The following is a 21,492-nucleotide window of genomic DNA, read 5'->3' on the forward strand; positions in this document are numbered from 1 at the left end:
TACATTAATTAGCTTGATTTAGCCGTTCTACAATGTATGTGTCTCTCCCACCCACCCCCTCTTTGTTTTTCTGAGACAAGGTCTTACTATATAATCCAGGCTGGCCTTGAACACATGGTGATCTTCCTGCCTCAGCCTCCCACATGCTGGGATTTACAAGTGTACATCACCATGCCCGGCAATGTATAATATTTCAAAACCTCAAGTTGTATACCATAAATATAAGGACTTTTTTTGGTTAGTGTTGTAGTCAGAAGGATTTGGCAAGGGAATACATTAAATATAGGACACATAAGATTATTTTATGATAATTACCCAAAGAGTCAAATGCAAAAGAGTGCAAGAAATTAACCGCACACTAGAAGCCCAAAGGATTCAACTGAGGGCCTAGATCCCAGCAGTTTCCCACACAAGTCCAGCTGAAGGCCTGTAGTCCAAGGCAGTGTGTCCTCCTTGAGCCCAGCCAGTGGCCTAGGGCCCATGGCAATGTTTCATGTTTGTCCGTATTGAAGATCTGCACCTGGAAAGCCCGAAGGCCAGAGGTGGGAGCCAGAAAGTCTGCGCTGGTGAGATGAAGGATTTCTGCTACCAAGCTGAGGGATCCACGTTGGAGCCAGAAAGTGATGTTCACGGTGAAGATCAGAGCTCCCCTGATGAAAACAGCAGCCGTTTCCAGTGAGGCCCCAAGCTCCTCCTCTGATGAGAACATCCTAGTTTGCATCAGGAAAACCATCCACGGCAAGCTTCTCCTAGCAAATCAACAGCCCAAGATCTTCCCCTCCAGTTCTCTTTTTATGGCTCTTGGCAACAATCTTCAGGTGGCTCTTTCATGCCCAGACCACGCTGATTCAGTTCAGCTGGGCATTACAAGTTGCCCATTAGTCCACCACAGTTAGTTAAAAAAAATTTTAAATTAAAAAACAAACCTGATTTAATTACTTGTATCTTGATATTAAATTTTTTGAGTTCTTAATATATTCTAGATATTAGCCCTTTGTCAGAGGAATAGCTAGCAAGGTTTTTCTCTAATTCCGTAGTCTGGAGAGAGAGAGAGAGAGAGCAATGGGGCTAGAGAGATATCAGAATCTAGTTTCAACCTTGTACAGGTGGATGTCCAGTTTTCCTACCATCATTTGTTGAACAGGCTATCTTTTCTTTGATGTATGTTTTTACTCCTTTGTCGAGAATCAAATGGCTGTAGATAAGACTTTATTCTTAGGTCTTCTGTTCTATTCCATTGCGCTTTTTTATGCCAGTACCACTTTTTTTGTTACAGTGACTCTATCATGTGCGTGCATGTGTGTGTGTGTGTGTTTGTGTGTGTGTGTGTGTGTACGTACACACACACACACACACACACACATATATATATATATATATAATTTTTTTTTTTTTGTACCGGGGATCAAACTTGGGACCTTGCACTTTTGAGGTAGGCATGGAACCACTGAGCTAAATCTCCAGCTGTATTTTTTTTTTTTTTTTTTTTTTTGAGACAGGGTCTTATGTAGTTTAGGCTGGCCTTGAACTCATGACAATACTCCTGCCTCACCCTCTCAAGTGCTAGGATCAGAGGCATCCGCCACCACGCCTAGCTCTATAGTATATTTTGAAATCAGGTTTTGTGATGTTTCCAGCAATGTTGTTTTTTGTTGAGGATTGTTTTGTGCTTCCATATGAATTTTAGAAGTATTTTTCCTAGTACTGTGAAGAATCCAAATCTTTTTTTAATGGTCAGTAAGAATGTCCACATTTTTGTCCCGAAGGGAAACAGTCTTTTCCAAAGGTCTCTACTATATAAACATTCAGAAAAAGGCAGCCTGAAAGACATGCAGAAGCATGAAACCCATGAATTATCTAACACAGTCTACTATTGATGATACTTAGATTGTCTAATCATTTGCTTTTATTAAGAATTGCTGTAATGAATTCTCTTTAATACATTATTTCTTATAAGCAGTAATGTGGATATATGTACAGTATATTTCAAGAATTGGAACTACTGGATCACTGGGTATATACATTTTTAGTTTTGATAAATATTTCTTTTCAAATTGCCGAACACAAAGGTACAAATTTATACCTCACTACTGATTATTTGTTTTTCTATTTGACTCTAGTGTTAACGTTTATCTTCTTGATACTTTGTAAGTTTGATGTTGTTCAATTTCCTTTTTTTGTGTGTTTTACCTTTAAAGTTACATTTTTCAGGGGTGCCCATGGAAAAATAGTAACTTGCTGTTTTTTTAATACTTACTCAGTGCCAGACATTGTACTTATTTAACTTTGTCTGTACAAGTTGAGAACATTGTATTTTATTGAAGTTCTTACTGTTACATTTAAGGTAACACAATTAGGTTAGCGAGCTCTCCCGCTGTTATATTTTACAGAATCAGGAGGAGGAGTGTCCGCCAAGGGATGACTTCAGTGACGCAGACCAGCTTAGAGTGGGCAACGACGGGATTTTCATGCTGGCATTTTTTAGTAAGTCATCTTTCCACACTGTTGTGTATTTAAAGTAACATCATATGAAGGAGGATAAACTTGAGTCATTTGTGGGAAAATGACGCACCCAGAGATCATAAAATGAAATAAATTAGACACACAGCTTAAATGTCACATGGTTTCTCTTACATGAGAAATCCAGAATAATAATAAAGAGAAAAATAAAAAGTGATAGGAAGTAGGGAGACAAATTGTTCTCAAAGGAGATCAAGAGTGGTGGGAGTGGGAGGGAAGTGAGAAGGGATGACAAAAGGAATTGGGGTGAGTTCTGTGCGTGCACCAACCCCTCACAAGGTGTGTAAATGTGCACTGCCAATATGCCCACCAGAAGGAGGGGCTCAAGAGGTGGGGGAGGAGGTGGGGAGCGAGCGGGGATGAAGGGTTGAATTAAGACGTGTTCTATGTGCGCACCAACTCCACACAAGGAGTGTAAACATTATGTACTGCACGTGTCTACTGTTAGGCTAAAATAAGGAAATAAAAAATACAAAAGCCAAAAACAACATTGTAAATAAAACATTATTAGCATGTGACTTTATTTAAAATGTTAATTGTTCAGGACGGTGAACTAATGAATACAGATCCTAGTGTTTATTTAACACATCGGATAATTATGTGTTGTAGCCATTGTGCTAGATATGGACAACTAAAAGGTATATAAATATTTTGTAAGAGAAATGCTGCAATATTGATGTCCATTCCGTGCTGTAGGAATACATAGAATGAAACTACATTCTGCTTTTGTGGCAGAAGGCTTCCTTCCATTTGAGTGCCCTTAAGCCAGAAGAAAAGGGGATATTCTGGGCTGCCACAACAGTGTCACTAGGAATGGTGCATAGTTAGAAGGTCAGAAGCCCTAAGTATACTCTTTTTAACATCTTGCAAAATTCCCTTTTCTTTTTTTGAGACAGGATCTTGCTTTATATTCCAGGTTGGCCTAGAACTCACTGTGTAGCCTAGGCTGGCCCGAAACTTGTGGCAATCTTCCTGCCTCAGCCTCCCAAGTGCTGGGATTATAGACGTGTGCCACTTAAACTATCTTTAAAAATAGAGAATCATACTTTATTAGTAGAGTTATTTTTGAATTCATTTAACCTTTTCCATTTTGAAATGCTGTCTTGCTTCGCTTCTTTATTTAATCTGCTGAAGAACAGGGGAAGGGAGTGGGCAAGCAGCTGTCTTAAGTTTATTAAATTATATTCAAGTTACCAATCAAATAATGTATGTACATAGTGTTTAAATCTTAATTTGGTTTTAGTTGCAAGTTTTAATGAAAAAGAAGGAAATGAGCTTTATAAATGATTACCATTTTGTACTATTAGGCTGGTAAACCTTATTTTTTATCTTACTTTTAGTTCCATTGGTAATGCTTTATATTAATAGCAAACTCCCCACATTTTTTGCTTACAAAAAGAGTAATTTAAACATTAATTCCTTTCATGGTTGTGTCTTTTAAGGAATCCTAATTATAAAATAATTAAATTCATTGTACTTTTTGTAGTATCCATAAACTGTTTCTTGAGAATAAAAGCATGTTATTTGATACAATCTAATTGTTAGTCTTCAGCTTAGTTCTTATTATTTCTCTATTTCATTTAATTCCAGTCTTTTTTTTTTTTTTTTGGTACTGGGGATCGAGTAACTCCAGTCTTTTTAATCCTTATTTTCTAGAGTTGAAAACATGTCATTGATGTAAATGTTGCAAATGCTTGATAAATTAGACACATCAGACTTCATTTTTGATCAGTGGCAGTTTGTTAATATAAACACAAGTATACATATATTTAAAGATTAATATAAAATGTTTTACTTAATTTTTACTAAATTATATTTCTACAACTTATTTTTATGCTTCCTAGTCTACAAATATTGCAAAATATTATGAGTGAAATTGTATTTTTTCCTTCGTTTTCTGCTTTTAGGAGGGTTGAACTTGTTTTGATGTGTAGATTTATTTGTAGTTACTGCCATCTAGTGACTATTCTTCAAATTGCAGCTTGCTTTTTTTTTTTTTTTTTAAGAGTAGGAAAAATTTATTGGGAGAAAGAAAGCTTCTGCCTAAGAGAGTCAGAAGGGGGACCGGAAAGTGGGTTGCCCACCTACCCCACTTTTCAGAGATGTTTTATACAGCAAAGCCACGTGATGAGGCAGGTACAAAGTGGGACAAAACTATAAGACCCAGTGGAAATTTACAAGGTGGGGATGAGGTGGGACAAAACCATGTCCAACCAATAAGATGACAAGTACAGTCACCCAGGTAATATTGATTAAATGAGGGTCAAATGGAGGAGCAAGTCATGTAGCAGTCATATAAGGATTTTCAGTAAGGGTGGGGGTCAGGGATATTTCCTGGAGAGGCTGGGTTAAGACCTTGATCCCCCACCCAGGTGATTGATACCTGTTTAGAGTATCACTCACTGCTATTCATCCTACATGGTGTGGTAATTTCTCTTCTTTTACAATTTTGGCCTTCAGTGAATGTGCCTTCACTCTCCTCCATGTTGGGTCCTTGCGGCCTGGCCCTGTCTAACTGCCTACAAGACATCTAATTAACTTACCTATCTGCAATATTCCCCCCTCTGAAGAAGTATCTTTTCAGTGCTTCAGTAAATACTGTTGTACTAAATCTGGAAATGGTTTCCTTAAGCATTTGAGGTTGCATTTGCACAAATAAAATCACAGTGAATTTTACAATATTTTAATTAAAACTCGTAAGGTTTATTTTTGCCACTATTTTCAGTGTCTGTTTCATTCGCTTACGTCATGTAATCTAAAAGAGTTTACACTTAAAGTTGATAATGCAAGTACCTGTTATTGTTCAGAAATTGTAAAGGAAGAAATTATGTATCCTTTAATAATATTTTTGCTTTTCATAAAACTTTTAAAGTATTTAAAGTATACTTTAAAGTATTATGCACATGCCTAACTTGAATATCTCTGGCCTTAATTTTAAGAAAATATTTAAAATAATGAAGTAGAATCTGGTTGTTCATCAGTTAATTGAACTCTAAATTAAGATTTAATTCAAAGGATAATTGACAGTCTATGGAAACAACTTTGAGTTCAAGTGCTTTAAAATATAATGCACTGTGTTTGGATCTGTTTAGAAAACTTTTTTTCCAAAGTTCAGCCGTTTCTAGCATGAGCATGAGAATCTTCATGCCAGCATGTTATTGTTATAGTCATTTGTATCATTCCTATTTTAGACTACAGGGAATTACAAAGAGAAATTAAATTCTTTGTAACTTTAAAAAACTGGAAGTGTTTTGAAATGTAAATCTGACTTCAAAGAAATTGCCAAACTGTCTGCACAGTGGCTGTACCATTTTGTGTTCTCACCAGCAGTAAATGAGATTAACAATTGGTAGTGACAGATTTTTAAATTTTAGACTAATAGATATGTAGTGATATCTAATGATGCATTTCTCTGACGATTATAATGTTGAGCATCTTTATTCCATAAACTGTTTTGAGAACCTGGCATTTATAAGTCAAAAGTTATAGTTCCTGAAAGGTCATAAACCACACATAATGAAAAAACAATACTTTGGTGACTTGTTCTGTCCATATAAAGCTGTATCTTAATATGGCTCTTAGGTGGAGCTACAGATTGTAAGTGAATACAAAAAAGTAACATCTAAGAATTATGACTACACTTTAAGATGCCCATAAAATATTTGTTGTGAACTATTATGTTTTATTGTTTTGTTTTACCTTTTTTTAAAAAAGCCAACTTTGTTGGCTAGTTACTTAGGTTGAATGAACTCTCACATGGATGACACAGTGTGATCTGGTTTTTAGTTGGCTTAAAACTGTTCTTTAACTTATTGGTGATAAGCTTTAAGAAATCAATTCTTGCTGACCAAACTGACAAGAAACCCAGCTTACCCATCTGTCTATAAATAAGGTTTACTTAGTAGAGTTAAAAGAAAAGAAACTGCTGTTTAAGCAATGAACCGTTGTTAATATCAGTGGTGGTGAACCTGTGGCATGCGTACCCCACAGCTGGCTGTTATTGACGGCTCTACAGGGCTCGCCATTACTGGTTAATATTATGTCTATATAACTTTCCATATTATGACTTTAAAAGAAGTGTTTCTCTTGCTTTTAGTGGCATTTATATTCAACTGGCTTGGATTTTGTTTATCCTTCTGTATCACCAATACTATAGCCGGAAGGTATGGTGCTATCTGTGGATTTGGCCTTTCATTGATCAAATGGATCCTTATTGTGAGGGTGAGTGTCATAACAGCTTATATCTCTGTTATCTCTAGAATGCGAAGGTACAGAATTTGCTGTGTGATTCATAAATGTTCACTTTACGTACATGAGTTCAATTTAAAGCTTATAATTATATACTTTATTATAATGATCTCCATGGTATGAACATTTTATAACTGTATATGAGAGGTTGTTAGTATACTGGAAACTTTGAAAGCAGAAAAAGTTAATTTGAACTTCATCTTGTCTTATATCTGTGTTCTCACTTTATTTAGTTGCTCTGAGCACTGGTTTCTCCCAGTGGGCTGCCTCACAGGGTTTAATGAGGTATGCAAGGTAAAGAGCCTTGCCCAGTTACTGCACAAATATATGTGCTTGGAAAATCATGGCTACTACTATTGTGATACAGTGCAGGTATGACTAAAAGCAGATAAAAACTGAAATTTCTATTGTTTTGTAAATTGTGAACTTAAATATGTTCTCTCTTTTTTTGGTAACACTCAGGGCTCAGAAGTAAAAGTGAAAGCCTATGAAGTGGCTATCAGAACTCATCTTTTTTCCGTTGTATTATTTCTAAGCTTTCTCATTTTTTTCGTTGTTCCCTTAAATTGCCATCTGTCTTTTTCTTACCACTTATAAGATAGTGTTTAGGTGAACAATGAAACATCCTTTTCTTTTTCCATCTCAACACCTTTCCTAGCCTCGAACAGTTTTCTGTAAAAATTACTTCTGCCTTAGTGCCATTACCATAACTATTCCCTAACCTGTACTTTACCTTGGCTCATGAAGACCCCTTTTGGCCTTCTTTTCACAAATACTTGTTCTAGCTCTTTAGAATAATGCCTCGGCAAAGGGAATGATTAAGAGTGGCTTTCTTTGTTCATTGTTTTACTGTCTTTTGAAAAGTTACCCACAGATTTTCAGTGCTATTATATGATTAATAAATTAAAATATATAAATTCTACAAGGCATATTTACTTAAACATTGACTTTTACTTGAGTGAGCTCAATTCTTCTGAAGTTTTCAATACAATCACAGGTCTAACTAATATATTGGTATCTCTTAAATTCTTCAGACACTTTGATAATGGATCTATATTATTAATTAAAAAGTACCCATTACATAAATATTAATACTGTGGATATAATGCATTTGTTCATTATTGTAAAATTTCTTTTATAGCTTCTCAACGTTTCAGTAATCTTATCAGGCCCTGCATTAGTTTAGACCAGTTGACAGGTTTTGGTTACTCATCTGTTGTTTATTGGTGGGACCTGTGGACTTGTTTCTTCTAACATGATTAAAATCTGAGTCATTATAAGAACTGTCTCCTAGCAGTTTCTTTTTTGAATTTTATTTCAAAAGATGGATAATAGTGAATTTCTACCATAAGTAGAAGTCTGTTAGGGTGTTACAGAATATACAAAGATGAAGATGCAGAATCCCTGCCCTTGTAGAAGTTATTACTTTGCAAAACATCTCAAGAATTGGAGCTAGGTATGTCCAACCTTGGTTACACTGTTAATAGAATCAATTCCTGTTATAAAATGGCATTGCTCATCTAAAGCACAGAACAAAGAAAGTGATTTGCGAACTACTTTCTCAGTCATCCTAAAGTTGGCAAATTGCTGCAGTCATTCTAGATTCAAAAAAGGAAGTTAAGCTGTTGTATATAACCTACACCTTCAGGGCCTTAGAGCCTGATTCTCTCCTAGAATGCCAGGTTGAAAAGGGGTCAGATGATCTAGTAATCAAATCTGATTAATGTAATAAGATTCCTAAGGTATGTATTAACATGGTTTGATTATGAGGACTATTTAATTTCCCTTTAAATGTATTTGCTGAGTTAAGGCTACCATTAATACCAGTTAATATGTACTGAGAATTGATGTGAAAAGGATTTTTTAAAATCTCTTGTATAGAATAATAGCGGTCTGTCATTCATTGACTGTTCAGGCTTAATTTATTACAAATATCAAATTCTTTAAACCAATCTGTATCTTTGATGCTGGTAATGATTCCACCATTTATTGATGCTGGAATTAAGAATAAAAAGAAAATAACTTGCCTAAAGTCCCACAATTTGCACATGGATTAGAATTTACCTTGGTTTCAATTCAATACCTGTCCTAACTGTACTACCTCTGTTACACTGTACCTTAACCTTTTCTGTAATGCTCTATTCCATAAATTCCCCTTGGAGTTTAGTGCTAAGAGAAATGTTTCCTCCTAAAAGTCCGTTGTTTCATTTATTAACTGGTAAGTATTATTAATCGTACTACTGCTTTTTTTTTTTCATTTCTGAGCTGCCATGAATCTCAGATTTTGTTTAAATATCTTTAGCCTGGAATTCTGGTATAACTTCTGCCTAAGGCTTTTGCTGTTGTTACTGTTTGTGTAAAAATGCATCTGTGTATCTCACTTGAACTCCCATTGTAATATTAAATTTTCCTTTGAGACAAAAATAATTAAAGACTTAGAATGGTTTAGAACTTTGCTGGTAATACTTGTGTGTTTCTGATTCTTCACCAATTTCACTGTAGTAATAAAAAAAGAATACCATGTTTTTCTTAGGTAGTGCTTTATTCTAATATGTCCTTTACTATATTTTGCATTTGTTTTATTAAAAATTAACAAGTTTTTTTGAAAGACAGGGTAGAAACAATAAAATACTAGTATGTTATTCATAAAATAAAAGCAGATAAATTCTTAATGTTGGTTAATTTATTTTCCAAAACTTTATTTCTAGAGCCAGTGATTGGCCAATCAACCTGTCTTCTTCTAAACAAGACAACAACTTGGCTCAGCCCTGTGATTTTAGTATTTTAAAACATTTTTGATAACTCAAGTAATGAGCCCAAAGCTTATCAGTCCTTTTTAAATAATGAGTCTCTTTGACTTCAGGGTGAAGATAATTATATATTCTTCATTTGAGACTAAAAAATAGCTTTAAGGTAAATATTTTTGGGGAAGAATGATACTTCCTGATTTTCTGGGTGACTCTTATTAGGTACCATACACAGAAAGTTAAAAACATATTGTTTTGGTTTTTTATTCTTTGTTCTTATAGCCTCTAAGACCTGTATGAAAATTTTGTATTTTTAATTATTCATCATTTTATTAAAAAGTAGCATAGTACAGTCCTATTTTATAAGCTGTGATTTTCCAATTTTCAAGTTCTCTTTCATTGTAGATTTTTAAAAGGTAAAAGATTTACATCGTTAATAGTCCTTTGAAGTTTTAAATCTTTGGATTTTCTAAAACTCTTAAGAGTAGATTATGGTTTATTTAAATCCAGAGAAAATACTTTAAAACTTTAAGAAATAGATTTATACAATCTTTAGTTGATATGCTCTCATTTGTAATTTGTATTTTTGTTATTCCCAAAACTGTAGTCTTTTAAAGCTTTTATGGATGTTACTAACATGTAATTGGAAATGCTTACATAAAGTTGGAAACACTTTTAATTTCAGATGAAGCACAAATCCTCATTCAACAAAATTATCTTTAGTTAAGATTTAGTTTGAAGAACAGTTAAAAGAGGTAAATTAATTACTTTTCAGTAGGTTTTAAGTAACCTATATGAAACATTTTAAAAAATAATTTTGGGGGGACATTATTTAGGTGCTAAGTAGATAGGGAAGGAATAGTAAAGAATTATGTGAACAACTGAAGAAAACTAGGTTGATTTTTTTTAAAAACTTCGTAAACTTCATGAGGTGTGACGTCTACAGTCTAATCAAGGAAAAGATACCTGTGTCCTATACCATCAAACCCTGCTTTCCATCTGCTCATTCATATTCCTACATCACAGAGAATATAAAACTGTCTACCACAGCCACTAATAGGAACTGTTGAAATGCCACTTCAGGGTTCATTTAGCTGTCACTGTTGGGGACTGAATCAGAGTGCATCTAGTTGGAAAATAAAAAGGACTCCAATGACTTGGGGGTCTTTATGTGCCTAGTATTTTTGGCAGTGATTAGCAGTAGGGGGTGTACAGAAGGTCAAAAGCTCTTCTATATAGGGGTCACCAGAACATCCTCATCTGATAAGATTAAACTAATGTGGCTTTTGGTGTTAATATCTAAAGCAGCAGGTTGCTGTAGTATGTTTGGGATGAGCATTGTGGCTTTGAGGGATTATGAGAAAAGGACTGACATGTGAACTCTTTAATGAGAAAATGTTTGATTCCAATATGTGGCATTTACTTTTCTTTCTTGCAAGCGGTTTGACCTGTTTTTTTTATTTATAAACTATTTTATATGTTTGTTTGCTATTACATAAGATTTTTCTCAGATATATATGTGTATTGTTAATGTAAATCATTAAATATATTTTCTTTCATCTTTGTACTGTTTTTAAGTGTTAAAAGATTTTGAAATTAATTATTCTGAAGCTGAGGGTAATCGACAGTTTTCAAATTTAGTGCTCGCTTCGGCAGCACATATACTAAAATTTTCAAATTTAGGTATGTAAATATGGTTAATATATTTATGTTTACTCCATAGTTTTCTGATTATTTTACTGGATATTTCAATGGACAGTATTGGCTTTGGTGGATATTTCTTGTACTTGGTAAGTTTGTTTTAGTTTAACTTTGGTACTTCCTAAAATTATAAGTTATAAATCCTGTTATAACTATGTGGAAATAATTGTTCTGCTGTAAAATTCTCATGTATAAACATTTATCTTAGCTTTTCACTTAATTTTTTTTTACACTAGATTTCTAAGATTTAAAATGCAGAGCCTGTCAATATAAAAAAAATCAGCGGTTGAATGATAATGGAATGCTATAAAATTTTATTTGAATATTTTAACATGATTAAAAATAATTGCCTTCATTATTTATCTTGGAAAATATACATGCATAATTTCTTTTCATAATCTTAGGATATGAAGATTTAGTTTGCACATAGGATAGTTTGGGCATGCTGTGCGTTCTCTAATTTTTGGATCATGAAGACATTCTTTCAGTTTTGAAATGTGCACTGCACTAATCATTAATCAGCCAGGCATATGGAAGGACTTCATACCTAATGATCACTGTACTTCTGTTGTGTCGTCTTGCATGGTGTGTTTTTATTAATCTTGCTGAATTTTATGGATCTTCAGCTTATATGTATGATAATTCAATTACTCTTAAAAATCACATTTACACTTTTAATCCATCTTTCAGATGCTTACTGACAGGAAGAATGTGGTTTGTTTCTACTGAAAATAATTGCATCAGAAAGCAATAACATTTCAGTAGATGGCAGTCTTCTCTTTGTGTTTTTAAGTCATGCTTTTGGATCTTAAGGAGTTTCAGGGAAGATAAATTCTTGGTAGTCACCAATTTCTTTCTCTAATAGTGGTAGTGCAATTTCTCAAGTGTTGTGTGTCGGGAAGTGAGACTTTTGTAAGCATTAAGCCTGTTTCATGTTAATTATATTCAGATTGCCTGAATTATGTGTTTTTTATTGAATTTTTTATCTAAAGATGAAAAAATTATAAAGTGTTAGGTAGCTAAACGTAAGTTGAGTATATTTACTTGCTATGTACATTACTAAGAATTTGGGAGAATCTTAGGAAGATGACTGTGAGGTATACAGTAGAGTTCTCATTAGAGCCATAATCTAGCATTTTACTTAGGAATGTGAAATTTTAATCAGTAATAAAAATGTTGCTCTCGTATACTCAAAAGAATGTTGAGTACATTGTAGAATGCTGAGAAGCAGCATACATCAAGTGATTGGGCTTTAGATATGAATTAGCTTAATTTAAAAAATGCATGAGCAGAAAAATAACAGCTTCATAGACAAAAGGAGGGATCTCACAAATAATTTTGGTTCACATTTTCCAGTTATACTTCTGCATTTTGGAAACAATACCATTATCTTTGAACAGCATCTGGAAGGGATGAGGGTAGAATTTAGAAAGAGGAAGTCACGAATGGAGGGACTTGGATATAGGAAGCAGATGGGATTGGATTTAGCTGAAATTAATGCCCCTGTTTAAATCATTATGTGTACATTTCTTCTGTCTTTTTGGTTTATTACAAACATACTTCCTTTTTTTAGTGTTCTGATTACACTCATGTGTTGGGGGCACAAATTTAGTTTTGGATTTTGTATTTTAAATTTACAGACACTTCCTCCTAGTGAGGAAAGTTGCATATATACATAGCTTCTGTTTTTGTTTTTGTCCTCTACCATTTTCTGTTTATATGTTTACTGAAGTCAATAAGTGGTTTGCCTAGGAATTTTATGCTTAATCTTTTAAAGGCATATACTAATAGTGATAACATTTTTCTGCATATGCAATATTTTTCATCTGAAACTTTGAAGCTTTTTGCAGCAATGCTTTTTGATTATTAAAAATACCTGTGATGTAAATGGTTATTATTTTAAAATATTATTTTAGAGAGAAGACTATGAGAGGTACCTCAGATGTCTAATCATCTGTGAAATCACTGCAGTGACTGTCTCTCAAGTCTTCTTTCCTGACTCTTTGTGTCTTTTTAGTCTACATTGGTTTATTATTATTACTTAAAAATAACATTCATAATTTTAAAAACATACAAAAGGTGTATATCTTCAAATACATATTTCATAGATCACAAGCACTTGATACTGCTTGACAGGCTAACAACTATATGCATATATTTTCTTTTGAATACTTGGTATAAATAAATATGTTTTTGTTTGATCATTAGTTATATTGAAAAGTTTGATATAAGTTGAGTTGTATTTATATGAATGGAATAAGTAAAATGCATTAGATGACTTTGCTGTTTAAATAAATCATTTAACAAATGCATATATATTTTTTTCTATTAAAATGTTTTAACCAAGTATATGTTTTTAAGTAATTCTGGATTTTGGTACATTGAGACTGAACAAATTGAAAGACTGGATGGCAGTAAATTGATGAAGTCATCATTATATAATAAATGGAATCCTGAAAATTAACTTCCTTGAGCTCAAAGGATCTTATTTATAATTGTTTTACATTTATCAAGCATCTACCCTTTTTCTGTGTAAGAACATAATATATCTGTATTATTTTAATTTTCTCAGGCCTTCTCCTTTTCTTCAGAGGCTTTGTTAATTATCTAAAAGTCAGAAACATGTCTGAAAGTATGGCAGCTGCTCATAGAACAAGATATTTCTTCTTATTGTAGAGGTAAATACTAATACATTGACTGTTTATTTCCTTTATGCACATTTAATTCACAATATTAAATGCTTTATGTTTACTCAAAAGTTTTACTCAAAACTAGCATAGTCAATATATTTTCATGCTGTGAATATTTATTGAAATTTAGTAAGTTGTAAGCCTTTTTAGAGAACTTAAAAATTTTTAATTGAATTTCATAAATTTCAATTTTAAAATACATGAGTAAACTAAAACTTTAAATCATTCTTTTTAAACTTCTTTCTAAAAATTGACCACAGGATGTGTTTGAAGTAACTACAAACACAAAGCATGAAGGCTTGAAAATCAAAATATGACAAAGTACTTCCACAGAAAGGATATGCAGTTTGCATAAAACAATGTGAAATCCACATAGACATCTGGTGAAAAAAATCTGTATTGAAAAACAATTTGTCACACAGTCATTTAACAGTCTGGATCAAGGAAAAAAAGTTGTGTGAAGAAAATAGTTCTGTTACTGTCTTCATAATGCATGTTACTTTGTATCGGTAATGAAGGCTACATCTTGAATGAATGAGGAAATAAAGAAATGAGCCCAGGCCCACCAACTAGTTATCCAGCAAGTGTCTGGATGCTGTGTGTGTAGTCATAGCATTTGCTTACTTATCAGCCAGGACTATCTTCACATTAAGAAACCTTTTATCTTTATTCTCCATCATATTTTCAAAGCAAGTATTGTATACTTGCTGTATCTGTAAATGATTTAAACTTTAAAGTATTTGAACTCATAAGTAAAGTGTCTACCGAAACACTTTATTTCTGGTTGTAAGACATTTCAAGGTTAGTATAATTTAAGTACAGTAAACACTCTGTGATTCTACATCTATGTTTTTAACTAGCCATGGATTGAAAATATTCGAAAAAGAAAAATAGCTGTGCTGAACATGTGTAGACTTTTTTCCTTTTTATTGTTCCCTAAACAATACAGTATTACAGCTATTTATGTAGCATTTAAATTGTATTAGGTATTACTTGTACCTATCTATTATCTAGAGATGACTTAAAAGAATGCAGGATAGTGTATGTAGGTTGTATGCAAATACTACACTGTCTTACATGAGGTACCTGAGCATCTGTGGATTTTAGTATTCGGACGGGGTCCTGAAATAATCCCTATAGATTGAAGGATGGTTGTAATTTTGTGTGGTTTGTGATCTGGTTGCTTGAAATTTATTTAAAACTTATATGGGTTAATCATAAGCATATATAATTTACTTAGTTCTGCTGAAGAGCACAGTGGATACAGTTTTGTTTCTGGTTCGCATTAAAGTATCACTTCAGACATTCCATTAAGATCCCCTTACCCCTAGAGATTTTGTTTTCTTTTTTAACCAGTAAAATATCTTTGCAAATGGTCTTACTAAGATTTGTCAGTATTAGCAGTTAAGAGAAAAGCAAAATAATTTTACTGATCTGAATATTCTGTGAGTAGTGATTAACATTTTAGATTTTGAAGAATCTAAAACATAATGTAAATATTTCTAGATGGTCTCCTATAGAAGTTTTATGCTTTATATACTGCTTTATATTTATCAAAAGAATTTACATATTTTATGTAATACTGCTATAAAATGGATTTTATTGTACTATAATTTAGGTAAATACAGCTTAACTACATATTAATACTAATTCTTCCTTTGTCTGTAGATTGCATCAACCCAACATTCCTTTCTTATACCAATGTGAAATTTCCAGGTCATCTGTAAATCTACAACTTTAGTGGAATAGAAGACTACTAATAGAAGAAAAATTACTGAAAAGATGGGGCTTCAAAATTAAATGTCAGGGTGGTTATGCTTAAAAGCCATTTCTGTTCTTTAATTATTTGTTATTTGGTTTGCACATTTGCATATGTGCCCATTTAAAAAATTTTAAATATACTTGAAGAAACTGTAAAGTTGTAGGAGTAAAGACCAGTAATATTTGGCTAATCAGTGTTATGATACAATTGAAAGAGTTGAGTGATAAAAGTCTTCCAGCATGTAAATGCCATTGACTTCTGACTTGACTGTAAGTATAATAAAAATGAAATTATTAACCATGTCAAATGCTTTAGTTTCTGGCTCTTAGGTCCATCTAGTAATTCTACACATGAAATATTCTTTGTTATATATAAAATTTATTAAAACTGCAGTGCTGATTGTTTGAAAGGATTTGTCAAAATTTTTGAATACGATATTACTTAGGAAAACATTGTAAATAACCATGCATAAATTACTTTTTACATTGTTTTCTTAGAAATTGTGTCATTATCTGCATTAATTTTAAATTAAGTGAACTAAATACATATAGAAAATTTGAGTGTTAGAGTTCGTTTTAGGACAAATTTTAAGAAAATGTGGGTATACCAAATGTCCTTTATAAGAAAAAAAAGAACATTTTTAAGGGACATGCTAGTTTTAGGGATTTTCAAATGAGAAGCTTGATTTTTAGGATTATCCATCTTAGAGATTCTTACAGGAAAAGATTGTATTAGATATTATATTTCATTTAAGACAGTTTTAAAAATTAATTTTCCAAATAAGATATTCTCATTTGACATTGTCTCTTAAAAAGCCAATAAAATATCTTTGAGTATCACTGTAATAATTTTTCTTTAGATGTTTGTTATGCTTAGCAAATAAAATCTTATTCTATTAATAGCTCCTCGCTTTATGATTATAGGATTAATTTGTAAAAAATCATAATCTGGACTGAGATGCGAAATAACTATTTTCAAGTTCTAAAAAATGTGGAATATAGGGGTTGGGGTGTGTGTGTGTGTGTGTGTGTGGTGAGAATGTGATCATTATTACAACTGGAATCTGCTTTACATTTGTAAGTACTACATTTTGCATCTTGCAAATCATTTTTTGTTTCATCTTTTTTTTCCCCAGTTACACCTTTGCTTTTGAATGCCAGTATTACAAATGATGGGAATTGCATTATCTTTTAAACTTAAAAATCATTTAATGTAGCTCTATGGAACATTTAAAATTGATTGTTTATTAGACACTGCTACTAAAAGTTACACTTAAATATTCAGGGATACTTTCATTCTTAAAAAATAAAATTTATTATGCTTTATAACCTCTTTTGTATTTCTGTGTATCTTCTAATTTTCTCATTATCTTTGACAAATAAAACATAACAGTTTTGTTTGCTAATCGAGCCTCCTATATTTTATTTTCCCTCATTCATTTTACTCCCTTGTGTAGAATTTTTATTGTTGATTAAAGTACCTGTGTTACACCTCTTGAAGTAAAACAAGATCATGGGGTAAAGAAAACAAAATATTTAATTTAGTTGCTTAATTGGGAAATTAATTAAAATTAGCATGTACTGATAACATATCCATGCTCATGATGGATAGCTTCTCTACCTCCTGCTCATTTCCTATAGACCTGTACTTTGTTCTTTTAATAATTTTTAAATTGAAATGAAGCTTTGATACATGCTAATTTTTAATTCTTAGGAAGCTCAGCTATCAAACATCAATTTATTAAAATTTTAATTTTTATAGTACTTGGTTTCTGAAGATAAGTGTGTCACTTTTCATCAAACATCAGAACTTTGCTTTTTTTCGCTTTTGCTTTTTTACCCCTAAATCTGTAAAGTTCACATGTGTCAGTTACCTACTCTGCTGTGATTAGTGTAATTCAATGGTACCCTTTAATCTCATCATTCAAGCAGAGGCATCAAAATGTTATTTCCAAAAACTTAACATTCTCTTCCAGATTTATCAAATCCTGTGCATTTCCTTTCATTTTCTGTGAGCTTGAACAACTGTTTGCTTGGGAATGCTTGACCACCTTTGTAGTCTGCCTTAAAGATTAAAAATCAATACTCTTATTTGGCTGTCTAAACATTTTTGAATGAATGTGAACTGGGACTTGGAAGTTAATGCAAAAATGTCTTAAATTGCTTTCTATTATATTTGAACAAGGTAGTTATGGCTAGGATAATCCATTTTTATGTAGCTGTGCAACAAACTATTTTCAGGCAAAAATGCTTTTCTAATAGTATATTCAGGATAGCTATTAGAAATTTAAAATTTAAATTTAAATCCTATTGCACTGTTAAAATAAAAATATCTGCTTAATTGAATAATATTAATCTCCAGCCTAGACATCTTACATCCCATTTTAGACATGCCTTTAAAGTTACTCCTAAATTTTAACCTTTAAACGATAATCTAGCCAGGCATCATGGCATACACCTGTAATCCCAACACTTGGGAGATTGAGGCAGGAGGATTGCTGTGATTCTGAGGCCAGCCTGTGCTGCATAGCAAGTTCAAGGCCAGCTTGGAATACACAGCAAAACCCTCTTTCAAAAAACAAAAAAAAATTTTTCAATTAACTCTCATAACAGGAAAAGTGGAGTTCAGAATATCCAATTGGAGAAAAATTCAGTTTAATATAATTGTTTTCCAAGTGGTATTTACTGGCTCAAAAAGCACAAAAATAATGAGAGTGAATCTGATACTGTACTTAATGTAAAATATGAAACCCTGTGTATGCTCAAAACAATTTTCCTGTTTTCTCAACTTTGAAAAGTACCTCTCTCTCAAAAAAGTGTCCCCATTTGTAGGATAAGTTATCCAACCATCCTGGATATAATTTTCACCATACTGAAAAGTGACTGTCTGCACTTACTCCCTTTTGAGAGAAGGAACTAGGGTAGGAATGGGAGCCCATTACTGTGTTCATAGTCTTTCCTGGCCACTCAGCCTGTAGAAGAGATTTAGTAATTTTTTTTTTTTAAATAGGAGTTGTTTTTTAATGATTCCAGCTTATGGAAAAATCATAAAACAATTTTACATTTTAAAACTGCTGTTAAATGTTATTTTAATTGTTTATTTAATTTGAATATTGATATGAAATATTAGCATATTTTTAAAACCTCGTTCTTGATAAAGTTCAACTGTTAGATGATAATGTGCCATTAATTACTGTAGGAATGCCCTTACCCATATATAAAACATGCTGGCAGTGTATTTTATTTGCTAATAAAGTTGTATAGATGTGGAAATGTGAACCTGTGGTGCATCCTTTTGAAAAGCACTTTAAGAGTCAAAATAGATTATTACCACCTTGGCTTCACTGACAAGTTTATGTGGTGGACTTTTTAAGCTTTGAGATGAAACATCTCTGGTGTGGAATCAGGTTAGAGTGTGCAACATCATTGAACTTGTCTCGGTTGTTAAGAGATAAATTGAAGTTTCATTTTAATCAGTGCAAAAACAATCAACTTCCTGAAGATAATTTGTGCTCATTTCTACTTTGCAAAAGATCAGTGGTTCATGATACATCAGACCTCATTCCGAGCTCAGGCTTAATATAACAAAGTAGGGGCAGGGGATTTAGCTCAGGGGTTCCGCCGCCTGGCTAACAAGCACAAGGTCCCGAGTTTGATCCCCGGTACCAAAAAAAAAAGAATGACCTAAAGTACAGAAACTTCCTTTGAGTTATTAAAAAAGAAAAACTCATTTCACACTTCTTAAAAATTAAAAAAATGTTTGTTTTGAATTCAGCATATTTTCTCAGGGGTTTTTTTTTTTTTATGTTTTCAGCGTAGATTTCATTTTTTTCTAAATTTTTGCTTTTGTTTTTGGGACATTGAGCTATCTGCTTAAAAAAAATGTTTTATTGATGACCATTTTTTAAAACCCTAATCCCTCTACCTAAATAGAGAAGAGATGGGTTATTACCCTGCAACAGCTGAGATGATAGCAAGACAAAAATCACACTTTGAGTTTTTAGGATCTCAGAGAACCACTTTATTACTCTACCATTCTTTTGTGTGTGCTCATTTTAATTAAATCAACACTTCACCATCAGTGATACAGAAGAGGCATTTCCTCTTTGCTTTACTAAAGTTTAACAAGGTCAGCAAGGAAAAGAGAAGTTTCCCCAAAGTTCAAATGAAATCTGGAGGTAACAACTGTCTATAGAATATGGAAAGTAGCAGATACCCTTATTAGAAAGTACCAACTCTTCAGAAGTGTGAGAACAGTACAGGTGCATAATTCCTTGTGTTAAAAAAACTATATATGTATATCTATGTATCTATATCTATATATCAGTACTTTGGTAGGCTGAGGCAGGAGGATTGAAATTTTGAGCCCAACCTGGGTGACTTAGGGACTTAGCAGGACCTTGTCTCAAAAATTTTTTAAAGAGGACTGGGGATATAGGTCACTGTGAAGACCATGGGTTTAAGGTTTAATTACCAGTACCACAAAAAGAAAAAAATTACATAATTTAAAATTTGTATTTTGTGTCTATTTTAAAACATTTTTCACCCTTTAAAAAATAGTTTCTTGATTTACACATGAGTATTATAAGCTTTTAAAAAGGATCTGAACCGTATTTTTCTCTATAATCTTGTGAGACCCAAATGGATGGATTCTTGTTCGAATGATCTCAAGGCCAGTGACTACTACTCACTAAGTTTGGGGGAAGTTAAGTTCCAGTGCAATAAATCCTGAATGACAGTACATTTCTTTCCAGGGTTTGAGGTTCTGGAATTTTGGTTCTGGCAGTGTTGTCAGTTCCTTTCTCATCACTGTATCCTGTCCCGGCCCGTGGTAAGTCAACAGAGACCCTAGAGGGGGAGTGAGAATGACAAGGGACAAGAGACACGAGAGATGGAGACAAGACAGGTTTCTGATCAAGTCTCGTTTATTGCGGAAGCTGCTACAGCATATATACCGTAAGGCTAGAGGGGAGGAGCAAGGGGAGGGTACTGGGGCTACTTCCTTGTTGCCGGGTAGACTTGCTGCAGGCCCAGACATGCCCGTAAAAGGCACTCAAGAGTTCTAGCGGTGGGGGGGGGCAAGGCCCCCCACAGTATCCTCTTAATATCTAGCCACCACACTCGTGATAGAAAATTGAAAGTATTAGGACATATGTATGTAAGATTTGTTGCAGGGGAGGAAATACATATAAGATCAGATTTTTAAAAGGTTAATGAACATTTCCTGAGTTCCTGCTTTGTGACCTCTGAATGAGAACCCTTCTGGCTTTAATGCCTCTATGCCGAAGTACAGCTCTGCAAGGCTGCACACTGGTGCATTGTGACAGTGGAAATGTTTGTGAGGAGATGGCAGTTATTATCTCCGAAATCCTGCAAAGCAAGCGGAATTGGAGCACTGTTTCATATAGTTGATTCTTCTTCACTTAACAAATATAATTTTAACTACCAACTTCTTTCTCTGTCGAGGGGCCTTACCGATTATTGAGAGAGGCATCTTTGTGTAATGCCAAAGATAAGTTGTGGAGCTACTTAACCTTAGACCCAGTTGAAGCCTACGTGTCCTCACCTGCTTATCTGAATGCACAGTGTGTACCTGAAATTTATGCAGAGAAGAAAAAGTAGCCGTTAAAACATCCTTGCTCTTTGTGTTTACTGCCTAGGCCACCTTACCAGGCATAGCAAATATCTCCATAACCTGAAACAAATTCTGCTTGATGCCCAACATAGGATCTGCAAGCTCCTTGAAAAGGGAGGTTAGAATAGGATCATGGAAACCTGTTTGCTCCTCATGTCTTCTCTGCTGCAAGTGGAATTAAAAATGGCCT

The 21,492-nt window shown here is 33.3% G+C and overlaps 1 protein-coding gene across 1 annotated transcript in view; it reads left to right on the forward strand.

The window, feature by feature from the left end:
- The window catches only part of Ndfip2 (Nedd4 family interacting protein 2), a 66,668-nt gene extending 47,728 nt beyond the window's left edge, over positions 1-18,940 (forward strand). The window contains exons 4-8 of the mRNA XM_004845209.4: positions 2,391-2,484; positions 6,617-6,741; positions 11,239-11,305; positions 13,789-13,894; positions 15,575-18,940. Coding sequence (XP_004845266.1) covers positions 2,391-2,484; positions 6,617-6,741; positions 11,239-11,305; positions 13,789-13,892 — 390 coding nt within the window. The 3' untranslated portion in view covers positions 13,893-13,894; positions 15,575-18,940. The remainder of the gene's footprint in view (positions 1-2,390; positions 2,485-6,616; positions 6,742-11,238; positions 11,306-13,788; positions 13,895-15,574) is intronic.
- Positions 18,941-21,492: the final 2,552 nt, after the last annotated feature.

Source organism: Heterocephalus glaber, unplaced genomic scaffold, assembly GCF_053883595.1.
Source record: "Heterocephalus glaber isolate CG9 unplaced genomic scaffold, H.glaber_assembly_v1.0 deba00001577, whole genome shotgun sequence".
NCBI classification, from domain to species: Eukaryota; Metazoa; Chordata; class Mammalia; order Rodentia; family Bathyergidae; genus Heterocephalus; species Heterocephalus glaber.